Source organism: Gallus gallus, chromosome 2 (genome assembly GCF_016699485.2).
Source record: "Gallus gallus isolate bGalGal1 chromosome 2, bGalGal1.mat.broiler.GRCg7b, whole genome shotgun sequence".
NCBI lineage: Eukaryota > Metazoa > Chordata > Aves > Galliformes > Phasianidae > Gallus > Gallus gallus.
In genome coordinates, this window is record NC_052533.1 from 10,396,638 (window position 1) to 10,408,812 (window position 12,175).

The 12,175-nt window shown below is 35.3% G+C and overlaps 1 protein-coding gene across 8 annotated transcripts in view; it reads left to right on the forward strand.

Moving 5' to 3' along the window:
• WDR37 (WD repeat domain 37) overlaps positions 1-12,175 on the forward strand; it is a 38,241-nt gene that overhangs the window by 10,982 nt on the left and 15,084 nt on the right. For all 8 annotated transcript variants that reach the window (XM_015282130.4, XM_015282131.4, XM_040695749.2 and 5 more), the window contains 7 exons: positions 484-580; positions 2,768-2,863; positions 3,012-3,076; positions 5,611-5,746; positions 7,139-7,210; positions 9,388-9,432; positions 10,961-11,037. In XM_015282130.4, the coding sequence (XP_015137616.1) occupies positions 484-580; positions 2,768-2,863; positions 3,012-3,076; positions 5,611-5,746; positions 7,139-7,210; positions 9,388-9,432; positions 10,961-11,037 (588 nt within the window). The remainder of the gene's footprint in view (positions 1-483; positions 581-2,767; positions 2,864-3,011; positions 3,077-5,610; positions 5,747-7,138; positions 7,211-9,387; positions 9,433-10,960; positions 11,038-12,175) is intronic.

Here is a 12,175-nt window from a genome sequence, read left to right on the forward strand (position 1 = left end):
CAGAAATCAATGCTTGGTTGGGATACGTTGTGTGTTTCTTTACTGAAAACATGGTGTTGAACCCTGTTTTGTACGCAAGTCAATAAAATTCAGCTGCCTACAGAAACTTATGAGCCAACTGTGTACTGAAGTCATTTACATCTTTTGTTAGTGGTTTTATCATGTACTTATTTTTATGCCTCAGAAGTGTTATATTAGTTCTGCAGAGGAAAAATTCAGCCCTTCTCTGTAAATTTGCCTCAAAATATTTTCTGTGAAGAGGAGATTTCTAGAATGAGGAGAGAAGGATTAGAAATTGCTGTTTCTTTCATGCTTAGTTACAGTTAGTGATAAGAGCGTGTGTGTGTGTGTATATACGTCTTTAATGCTAAGTTTAATTATACATATATGTATTAAATATATAACATATTTAACTTAGTGTGTGTGTATATATTTATATATTTATATAAAACTAAATGTAAAACCCAATGTTTTGCCTCCTAGGATTCTAAACTACCATCTTCTGTTCGGAACACACTCCTTGAACTTTTTGGACAAATAGAGCGGGAGTTTGAAAATCTATATATTGAAAATTTGGAATGTGAGTATATAGTTTTTCCAGCAACTTAGGAACTCACTGAATCTAGGCTGTAGTACTTCAAAAGATTGCACTGAGTGCTGTAATATAATTAAATGAGTTTTCCTGTGAGGTATTTAAAAGTTGTTTTGAACTTATATTGAAAGTACTTGTTAGTGCATCACATAACTAGCACCTGCAGCTGCTCATGAGTTTTGTTGAGCAATCAGTTAAAAACTCCAAGTGTTATCTGCAAAAGAATATGATATATGTAATGTAACATATTGAAAGTGATCCAAAGTGATGTACGATCTGGAGTAAAAAAGGAGCTATATAGTAAAGCCCCTGCTAAATTTTCCTTGTTAGATTTTGGAAGCTTGGCTTCTGAATTGTCAAACCCATCTACTTTGGCTCCATGTCAAACCTTTTTCCACACTTAAGCTATTTTCACAGTTAAACCAAACACTCAAGTTCCAATAACATTCTTGCTTTGTTATTGGAAATGTGCTGCTTTTTTTCTTCTGTTAAAAAGCTGAGATTGTATTGGTTAAGTGCTCTCAACACTACACCTTTTTTTACATTAGTGAAAGTTTGCACACCTGACTTTTCAGTCTCCTGCTGAAAAGTTGGCTGGAAGTGAGAAAAGTTTGTTCTTGGATTCCCCCCCCCCCCCCAAAACATTTATGGAACTTCACAAAAGCTTGTCAGAAAAGCAAGCATTGAATTTGCTTGTAACCCTCAGAGTAATAATTTTCCATCGCTCCCATTTCTTTTACTTCTGCATCTTTCTCCTTCACCAGAACGTTATCTTTCACTCCTGGTATTTGTGATCTCTCAGCCCCCGGGATGACTTCCAAGTTGTTCAGTCTGTTATTTTGGCTCTTGGTCTAACTCCTACATTGCTGTTGCAGTTACATTCAGTAGGGAGTCTCAGGTTTTCCATCCTGGCTTTTCATGTATTCTCTTTCACTTATTATAACTAATTTCTAGTCTCATCTAATTCCTTCTAGGCTGCAATCTCAATTCTTTCAGCTGTTTGTTTTAATCTGCCTGACTTGTTTGTTTCAGTCATCTGTTACTACAAGCTTGTCTTTGTTTACTTCACTTTCATGTTGTGTTTAGTAAGTTTAGGTGCTTGTGACTAGGAACACAGGAAAGAGAATCCTGCTTTGCTCATTTGCAGCAAACTGGAGGTGATATGCAAGTGTAAGCTGGCTTTTTTTAGTGCTTCTGTTGTGCATTTCTCAGAAATGAGGAAAAAACACAATCCTAATGGATCATGTTCTCCCATATCTGAAAGTCTTGTGTCAAAGTCTGGGAACGAATGACCTTTTTAAAGAAGCTGTAAGAATTTGTCGGAAAGGCAGACCTACCCTTATTCTTGAGAACAGATGAAAACTGCCTGGCTAAAATCTTTCAATGAAATTTGACCTGAGGAAGATGTTTAAAGATATCAGCCTGGATTTTAAGGAATAACTATAAAGAACATTTTCAGTGACCATTTAAACCAGCTAAGGAGCTGGAAATCTCTTAAGAGTACCTGATCTTGCTGTACCATTGCTCTGTTGCTCAAATGACCCTGGCAAGGGTTATAATTCAGAGAAAAGCACATTCTTGTTTCAAATGAATACTTTGTGTTATATGTAAAAAATATTGATGGTACTTAATGCTTCTAAAACACTTAAATATAAAATGTATACATTATTCTTCTGCATTTTTAATGTATCTCAAAGTATAAAATGTATGTTTGCAGTCTTTTTTGTGGAATCTCTTAACAGTAAACAGGAGGTCAGGGAAGAATACTATTTGATGATTAATCAAGTCTTTGTCAAGAGGTAACATACATCACTGTAAATATACTAGTTACACAATTGTAAGTTTTCTGCTATTGGATTTGAGTCAGTGTGGGTGGACCATATACTTAACAGAAGTTGCTTTGTTAATATTTAGTCACATTTAATAGTAAAAATAACTAATTAGAAGCCAATAATGCTTTCCTTTGACTCTGGGTCAAGGTAGATCTCTGGAAGATTCAGCATGAGTCTTCATTTATGTTTTTGTGAGAACTGCTTCTATAAAATTGAAGTTGATCTCTTTTCCTGTCCTCAGTGCAAGACATTACTTGCTAACTGTGACACTTCTTATTTAGAATGTTAACGATATTGTTAATGGTACTCCTTCTTTTGTATTAATTTGAATTTTTGTTATCAGTACGTAGAGAGATTGATACACTTAATGAGCGTTTAGCAGCCGAAGGACAGACAATTGATGGAGCTGAACTGAGCAAAGGACAACTGAAAACAAAAGGTCAGAGAACCACAGAGAATCTTAAATCTTATTTTTGAATGTAATTTTTTTGTATTTGGCTGGCCCAAACGTGGAATCTATTGATGAGTTACTTGTACAAATAAACTAATGTTGTTTGAAATATCTTCCTTTGAATTTGTCTCAACAGCCAGCCATAGTACCAGTCAACTTTCTCAGAAATTAAAGACAACTTACAAGGCATCTACTAGCAAGGTATGAGACAAATTAAACCTCTGCTTATCAGCGTGTACTCATGAGACTAATATGGCTGTCTTAAGTGGTAAATTATAATTTCTTTAGGCTAAGTACTGCTTTTTTTATGTAGATCTGCCTCAGGAAGAACAGTATCTTTATCTTGGATGCATCAGTTTCTCATTACTTCTATCACACTATTTCCTTTTTTACAGTAGCTACTCATATTTTAAACAAACGATTGGTGGAGGGGGGACAATGTTTGTGCGCATATACGTGAGCAATAGGTCTTTAAAGAGAACCATCATTTTGAGGGAAATAAAAATGAGTTGACTGAGTTTACTTGCGACAGCTGCTGAGTTTACTTGCAAAGAATTGAGTTCTCTGTATAGAAGGAAGTATGTGAAATTATATGGATTTAACAAATAGGACAAAGCTGAAACACAGTCAGATATTACCTTGTTATTTGCATACGAAACTTTGAGATGTGCTGAAATAATTTAAAAACTTTCCTCAGGTCTGTAGAAAGTTGAGTGGCATTTAAACATTTGCTTTCTTTTCTTGGAAAAATGTTCATGAATGCATAAAGAACCAAGAAGTAACCTGGACACCAACTGAGCCAATAACTGGTGTATGAAGTGAGGAACAGCTAGTAGGAATTAAACAAACAACAGAGATTTCATGTGTAGAGAAAGCGTTAATTAAATCAGTATCTATAGCTGTCTGTAAATATGTAGTGTTCTTGAATTTCTGACTCCCTGTGTTGGTAGAAAATGGCTCATACTATAAAGGAGTATTATGGCCTTGCCATTAAATAATTATGGAACTGTGCAGCAGTTTTGGAAACATTTGTACTTGTTGATTGGTAGGAGAGGGACTTTTCCCCCAGAAACTTTTGCATGAGGATTTGACTCAAAATTAGAATAACAGAATGCAAGTGTAGTTTGAGTATAAGATTGAGAGTTGAAAAACTTACTTTGAAATCTGAGAGGAGCACTGTATTAGTCCCTAAATGTTTACTTAGTTGTACTGTTCCATTTCTCATGTGTGATTCAGTTTAGTTTGAGGACCATGTTCAGTGTTAAAGTCTCATCCATGTGGTTGTAGTAAAAACCTATGAAACTCTGTAGTGTGAATGATTAATTTTTGCTATTAACCTGCTTTCCTTTCAGTAGAACCTTATTGGTTGTTGCTTCTGTGGATATAAAGTAGGAATGCACACTAACAGTTAATTTGGAATTCTTATAGGACATTGTCATTTTACCACTGGAAAGCTGTCATGCTCAGGATTTGGAATATCCTAGTTTTAAGTCTTAAAGATGTCCTTTAGCTTGTAAAAACCTTATATAACTTGCTTTAATGACTCTCCTCAGACCCTTTTTGTTATCACAAACTAATGGAATTTTAACCTTTTTTTTTTTGTTTTGTATTTTACCCTTTATTATATTTGAAATGTAGACAATTAGTTTCCTAATTTTTACGAAGTTGAAGGTATGGTTTGTATTGAAGTATTTAAAGGTTTTGAATACCTTCATACCTTTCCATAATTGCGTGCTGAGCAAAGCACTGAAGAATTGCTTTGTTTGTTTGCTCAGTGTTGTTTTAACAAAGCTTTTCAGGAAGTCTTTCTCAAAGCACAGTTATGAATTTGTGGGATTAATATTTGTGGGGTAATAATAGGATGTTTATAACTTTAGCTTAGCTTTTTTTTTTTTTTGAGTAATCTTCTAACATTCTTGTTTTCAGTTGTCTGTGGAAATGTTACAGCAAGAAACATTTATTTTAGAAGAATTACAGTCCTCTGTTATCTGAAAATTTCTGCAAGTGCGATACCTTTATTGTCTGGAGTTCTCAGTTTTCTTTTTCTATAGTATCTTGTAGTTCTCCCATTTTTGCTACATATTTTCGTTTAATTTACTACGATTTATGCACATACTAATTTGAGTCTTCTCTATCTTCCCTTAACATTGAGGGAATGTACTTGTCAAACTCATCTAAATGTTTGATGAGCCTTTAAAATGTGTTATTACACAGAATCTGGCATGTGCTCTCAGGCTAGTGTTTGATGTGATTAGCTGTTTGCAGTTTTGAAAAAAATGGTGGTAGGTTTGTGAAATGGAATGTTTCTGTATTTTATTGGAATTATGTAATAGTGTGTATTATCAAAGGCAGTACACTCAATTTCATGGACTGTCTTTAAGTTGTCAGATGAAGTTGTTTGGGAATAGACAAGGAAAGGGTTTTTTTTTTTTTTAATAATCCTTTACCCACAGCTGATGGGAAGTTTGCACTGCATTTGTACAACTGATTACTCCCATGGGGTTGTATCATTGTAGCACAGAGTAGTTTAGCCTTCTGTAAATAGGGGCATGCTGTAAGAAATTGGGTTGCGATGCAAACATACTTTCCTACCATCAAATGACAAATTCTTAGCAATAGTGAACTGTAAGATAATGAAAGAATTGGTATGAACAAGTTAGTATCTATCTGTGTTTGTGAAATAATTACTTAATCTTGTGTCTGTGTGGAAAAATTTGATCTTTCTGCTCTTTCAGATTGTATCCAGTTTTAAAACTACAACATCAAGAGCTATCTGTCAACTGGTAAAGGAATATGTTGGCCACAGGGATGGCATTTGGGATGTCAGTGTTGCGAAAACTCAGCCAGTGGTTTTGGGAACTGCATCTGCTGGTAAGGTTTTGTGTTGCTTGCACATTCAGAAAATTCAGGTTTAATTGCTAAATAATAGCAAGCGTACATCAAGAGCATACCTGAATTCTTCGTTCCACCGCTGAACTGCACACTGAAAGAGCTGCATTAAAGAAGTTCAGTAGATCAAAAATAAATTGGACCTTCCTTGAAATGCATTTATCCTGTAGAAAATTCAGACATCCTTGTTGTTAGCTTTGATGCAGGTCACTCTTCGCTTAGGGCCAGCTCTAGCTTGTTGGATGGCGTAACTGGATGGTTCTTGAAGCTGCTTGCTTGAAGAGATGTCTTGCACACAATGCCATACTCCTGTATTCAGAGATCCCTGTAAGGTTCTCTATCAGTTTAACTTAGCATTATAAAAACTCCTGACATTGGTGTCATAGTTTGCATATTCTTGTGTGCTTACATTCTTTGGGCTGTTGCTTAAGGATCTAGAGGCAGCTAAAAACCTTATTTTGTCAGTTGTTATGCATCTAACTAGATTTCTCACTCTCCACTGAAGAGAGGAAACAGATTTACTGACTTATTCAGTAGTACCTGTGATGATCCAAAATGAGTCTAGAGGATGGTGTGTTTGCAACAATATTAGGAAATAAACCATAATCAGTTCGAGTTGGTCAGTTCGAGTTGTCAGTCTTTTGAAGAGGAAATAGACACTGAGGACACTTACCATACACAAATACTATGGACCAGAAATCTTTTTTGCTTCATAAACTGAACTGTTACCATTTTTGTGCCCACTGAGGGGCACATTTTGTCTTCATAGTGATTTAACTTGGAAACAGCCGTTCTCCAATTCAGGATTAAAATTTTCCTCAGTTAAAAAATACTTGTATTAATAATTCAATATTAATTGATAATTGGGGTTGTGGAACATGTGGAATATTTGGAGTCCTTTTAAAGTAAATTTTCATAGTGCTCTGCAGACACATGCATTTGAGACTTCGAAGCAATAAGTAAATAGTTTGTGCATAGAATTTGTGTTCCTAGTGACTCATTGCGATTTTCATCACTCAACTCTTTGTGTTTCTTAATCTCCTGACAGGCGATCAGAACATTATACATAAGTATATACTCAAATTAGGAAAAATACCCCAAATAGAATGTGCCTTTCTGTACTTACTGCAAAATCATTCTGACTGGGGTAGCTCCTTTTACTTCTTTTGAGAGATAATTAAGTTGTAATGATAGGAACGTTTTTCAAATGAATATGTAAGATAATGATCAAGAGGTGCTGGCTTTTTCTGGATTTGAAGTTTGTTTCCTTTGGTGTGCCTTACAGTCCAAGTTAACTTGCTTTTTGAATTAGAGGTAAAAGTGAAAAGTATATGTTTGTAATAAATATTTACTGCTGCTTTTCAATCTTTGTAGATCATACTGCTTTGCTGTGGAGCATAGAAACGGGGAAGTGCCTTGTCAAGTATGTAGGACATGTTGGATCAGGTAAGATAGGAGCATGTTGTGTAAACTGGAAGCAGTGGTTTTGGGAGGGAGAAGTGCCTTTTGGACACCTGCAAAAATGTTTACTGTGGTTTTACTTCATGGTTTGTCAACACCACTAGCAAGTTAACTGTAAAATTCCATCAGTCTTCATCTAGGGAATGTTTTCTAATGTGATTCTTTTTTTAGATAGAAGTATTAAGATAGTTCTGTAAATTCTGAATGAATAAACAATGGCATATACAGAAAATTTACAGGCACAATTACAACATGTACCACGTGCATATTGAACCATGTACCTAAGAGCGTTGTCCAAATGCTTCTTGAATGCCAACAGATGTGGGGCTTTCACAGCTTCCTTGATGAGCTTGGTCCAGTGTTTGACTACGCTCTTGGTGAAAATGTTTATTTCCCAGTTTCCAATCTGAACTTTCCCTGACACAGCTTTAAGCAATTCCCTTTCATCCTGTAGTCAGTCTACAGAGAGATAGGCACCTCCCTCTCCACTCCTGCCCCATGAGGAAATTACAGACAGCAGTTCTCTTCCAGGCTGAGCAAACCAAGTACCTCAGCTTCTCATAAGTCATATTGTCTAGTCATTTCACCATCTTGTGTCCAAAGTAGGGCATTTCTATTATTTTATATTCTTGTATTGTGGAGCCCTAAACTGCACGCAACGCTTGAGGTGAAGCCAATGCTGAATATAGAGGTACAATTACTTTTGACCAGTTAGCTATTCTGTTCATTCTGGGATACGGTTGGTTCTTTTGGTTCACAGGGCACATTGTTGGCTCATTCTGAGCCAAAACCGAGCCAGTTGTCCCCTAGTTTGTATATACTTCCCAGATTGCACTGTCCCAGGTGCAGAATCTGGCATTTGTTCTTGTTAAATTTTTCATATGATTGATGGTTGTCCATCTATTAAGATATCTCTGTAAGACCTCTCAACCCTCAAGGGAATCAGTGGCTTCTCTTAATTATCACACATAAACTTACTTAGCATGCATTCAACTGCTGTGTCTAGGTGATTGATTAAAAACATTGAAGAGGACTGGCCCTGAAATTGAGACCTAGGGAGCACCACTCATGTGGTTTAGAAACTCCAACCTCTGGTGGATTTCTTTCTTGATTTTTTTTTTTTAATTATTTTCTTTTTTTTTTCCCCAGTTGCTACTTGGATAATCATGAAATTAATAAAAAGCTCTAAACTATGTTTAAACAGATGTGTGTAAACTGTTTAAACCAAAGAAAAAAAGAACAATGTTACATTCCAGTTCATGTAGCTTTCATTTAGTAAAACTTTGTTCACTTATTTAGGTGTGACAGTTGATTTGAAATGTTGAATGTCAGCAGTTATTATGCTATTGAGGTGATTTAGTGTGAACAATGAGTATCTTTTTCAACTCAATACTCAGCGAATTCCAGCATTCTCTTGAGAGCACAGGCATCTATTTTACTTAAATGATGAACACAAATGATTTTTAATTTCTTTCTTGAACTATTGAAGTGAAGCTTATGGGTTTTGCAAATGCAAAATGCTTAGTAACATAATTAAATCTTATTCATTGAAATAAAAAATGAAGAGCAGCTGTGTAGGCTGACAGAATTCTTGCAGGACTGTATTTTAAAACAATCATGCTTCAATTACATGTAGTTGCAGGACTGAAATCTAATTTGTTACTTGCTTTGGATCTTTAGGCATTTGTTCTTGTAATCTTTAGCGATAATGAGGAAGCTGATGGTCATATGTAGTAAGTTTAATGATTAGGTTAGGAACAGTTATGAATAATTTCACTTTATGGAAATCTAGAGCATTATTTCCAGTCAGCTTGCACACAAATGCTCAAATGGAGTTTGTTCATCTGCTTTAACATGAAACACTTGTAGTAGGTTCAGGAAATAACTTGCTAGAAAATGTGTATTGTGGTGTCTGTAATTGACTTTCTGGAACTAAATCTCTAAGGTCCTTTCCAACCCAAGCCATTCTATGACTGCTTGCTTGGTACTGCATAGGCTTGTGCACTGAAATATTACAGTTTCTCTTAACTAAGAGGTTGCAATCGTACAAAAAGTCAATTAAAACTAAAGACTTCTTGATGTCTCCAGTGCTTGTAGTGATAAAACATTGTGAAATAATTCTTTCTGTACACTAGCTTAAAGCTCTGCTTTGTTTTACGCAGTAAATTCGATAAAGTTTCATCCAACTGAGCAAGTGGCTCTTACAGGTATGTATGTTTTTTTCATTTAGTGACTATTTAATCACTTTGGAAAAATAAGTGTGTCATTTGCTACTGCCTTTTTGGTGTTGTAGGTGCCTCTCTCTTCTACTTGTCGGAAACATTGTTGATTAAATTATCATTATTTTTTAAGGAATAAGAAATCAGGCCTACATCATTCTATCTGTGTTTATCATATCATACTGACATTTGTGCTTGGTCACTTGGAATCATCAGTCTTAATACTTTTGAATTCTTGATGTTTCTGGAAGTAAAGGAAAAGAACGTTACTGAATACGCAGAAGAAAAAGTGAAAACACAGATGGTAGTGTCAGGCTGTTTTCAGGACTGAGAGTATTATCAATGCAAATTTGAGTTTGAAAACGATCTCGTGTGTTTGATGCTGTGGTCTGTGCAGCCCAACAATTGGGGCAGTACCTCTGGGATTGAAGAAATGTGACTAATTAGATTTTCCTGTTTAAATATGCTACCTGTAGTCAGTGTTGGAGTACACTTATGGAGTACTATAAACAACATTATATAAACAGACTTATAAAAGCAAATGAAACAAAACAAAACCGAAGCAAAAAGCCACCCATAGGAAGACTTTAGTTCTTTTGTTAGTTTTCTGAGAGGTGATTCTGCAAAATGTTTTCATTACAACTTTTCATATGGCCTATCTTTGTTACTTGATCAACTTACGACTACTTTATGAAAACAAAAAACTTTCTTTCCTCTTTCAAAATACTGACACCAAAAATCATACAGAGTTAATGAGCTTTCTTCTACCCTTCTTGGTCTATATTATAAGAAATTTTTTCAAACACGTTTATGTGCCAAGCCTGTGCATGCATAACAAACTGCTTTTCATCTCAATGTAGAACTCCCAGCACTACCCCTGAGTATTAGAAGCATGTTTGTTTTGTCCATAGCAAAGAAAATCTTGGTTAGTAGTGAATAACTCTCTTTTAAAAACAGGGGGATCCTGAGCTGAGCTGTAAACAGGTACTAGTTAAGCTGAGTTGCTTCATGTAGAGGCAGAATAGCTTCACTCTTGCATTTTTGGCTTTCTCATTAAAAATGGGCTAGAAATATTTAATAGAATAAATCACTGAATGAAGAGGAACTGTGGCATATTTGGGAAATAGCACATGAAAGATGGCACTTGATGTATAGAATACTTTCTTCAAATCCAATTTATTAGAAAAGCAGTGATGTTAGTGTTCTGATTTGTAGGACTTAAGTGGATATTTTCACTGCAGGAATGATTAATTTGGTAGCTACTTATATTTTTACATGAGTTTTGTTCTCATCTGTATTGAAGTCAGGGAAGTGACCATTTCATTAATGTTGAGACTTGCTTACCAAAAAGGTTGTAACAGTGTCTGTTAAAAAGATGCCATGCAGACAGTATTGCCAAATATGTAACATGGAAGCCTGTTCTGATTGTTCATGAAAATACTCTAATTTAAATTAATCAGTGCTCCCTCTCTCTCCCCCCCCCTCCATTTCTTTTTGCTTTCTTTTCCCTGTGCAGCATCTGGAGACCAGACAGCTCACATCTGGAGATACATAGTACAGTTGCCTACACCTCAGCCAACTGCAGACTGCAATGTAAGCAATCAACTTGCTGCAATTATTTGCACAGCAATTTAATTGGATATGGTTGTGATGGTAGTTCTGAGCATTACATTTATACATAATTAAAAATTACATGATTTCAGGATTGCAGAAGGTGGAGGTTTAAGGTTTTATTTAAACATGTATATTTCTGTATCTTTCTAAAAAATGTAATTCCTTTCATGTTTCTGAAGAAACTATGATGCACAAATACCTTAACTGACTTTTTTCAAGGTAATAAGCACATAAGTAAATGAAGTGGTAAGTGCAGTTTTTAATAAAAACTAAAATAATAAATAATAATAAAATTATTTCTAAACTGGCTAAGTGCTTGTAGCTTACTTTACTGAGGTATTTGAATAAACTGCAGTTGCTATGAATTCAAAACTGATGGTAAAGTTGTGTATCTTTGGCATTTCCTTAATTGTATATTTGATTTCTAATTGACCTTTGCCAGCATTAATCACACGGTCTGACATTGCTGACTGAAAAAAAGCCTGTGGTCAACATTTACTGGCTGGCAAATGCTGTATGCAGCTTCAAATCACCCTTGCTAAATTGTGAAGACGGATGTAGTTTGTAGCACGAGCTTCTCAGTAAACAAAGTAGGGGCAAGAGGTGGCCACGTAATATGAAATGCATGGACAGATTTCTGCATGACAAATGTTTGATTCAGACGAGTTGATTTAGAATTTCTATTTTGAAAGAGCAGTGCAAATGTTACCTTTTCCCATCCAAATATAGTGAAAGAGGAGTGCATTTGTCTTGCATAAGTAATGTAGGGTTCAGAGATCAATGCTTTTCTTTTGTATCCAGTTTACATGGCATCATGCAGTTCTGATTTAAGGACCAAAAGGCGATGTCATGATATTGATTCTAGCAGATAAAAACATGACTCTAAATGATTGTCTTCCCAAAGATTAAGACTAGTGCCCTGTTAGATGCTTCAGATCTTTAAAAATTTAGAAGGAAAAGTCTCTTGATAATATGCGTGGGAATGAAACTCAGGGGTAATATAGTGAGAGGAATTACAGAAGAGGCTTGTCAGACTATATGTCGGACAGATATTTAAACAGTTTGATAGAGATTTTAAAGTGAAGAAGTTATTAAAAATTCATTTAATTCAACTGTC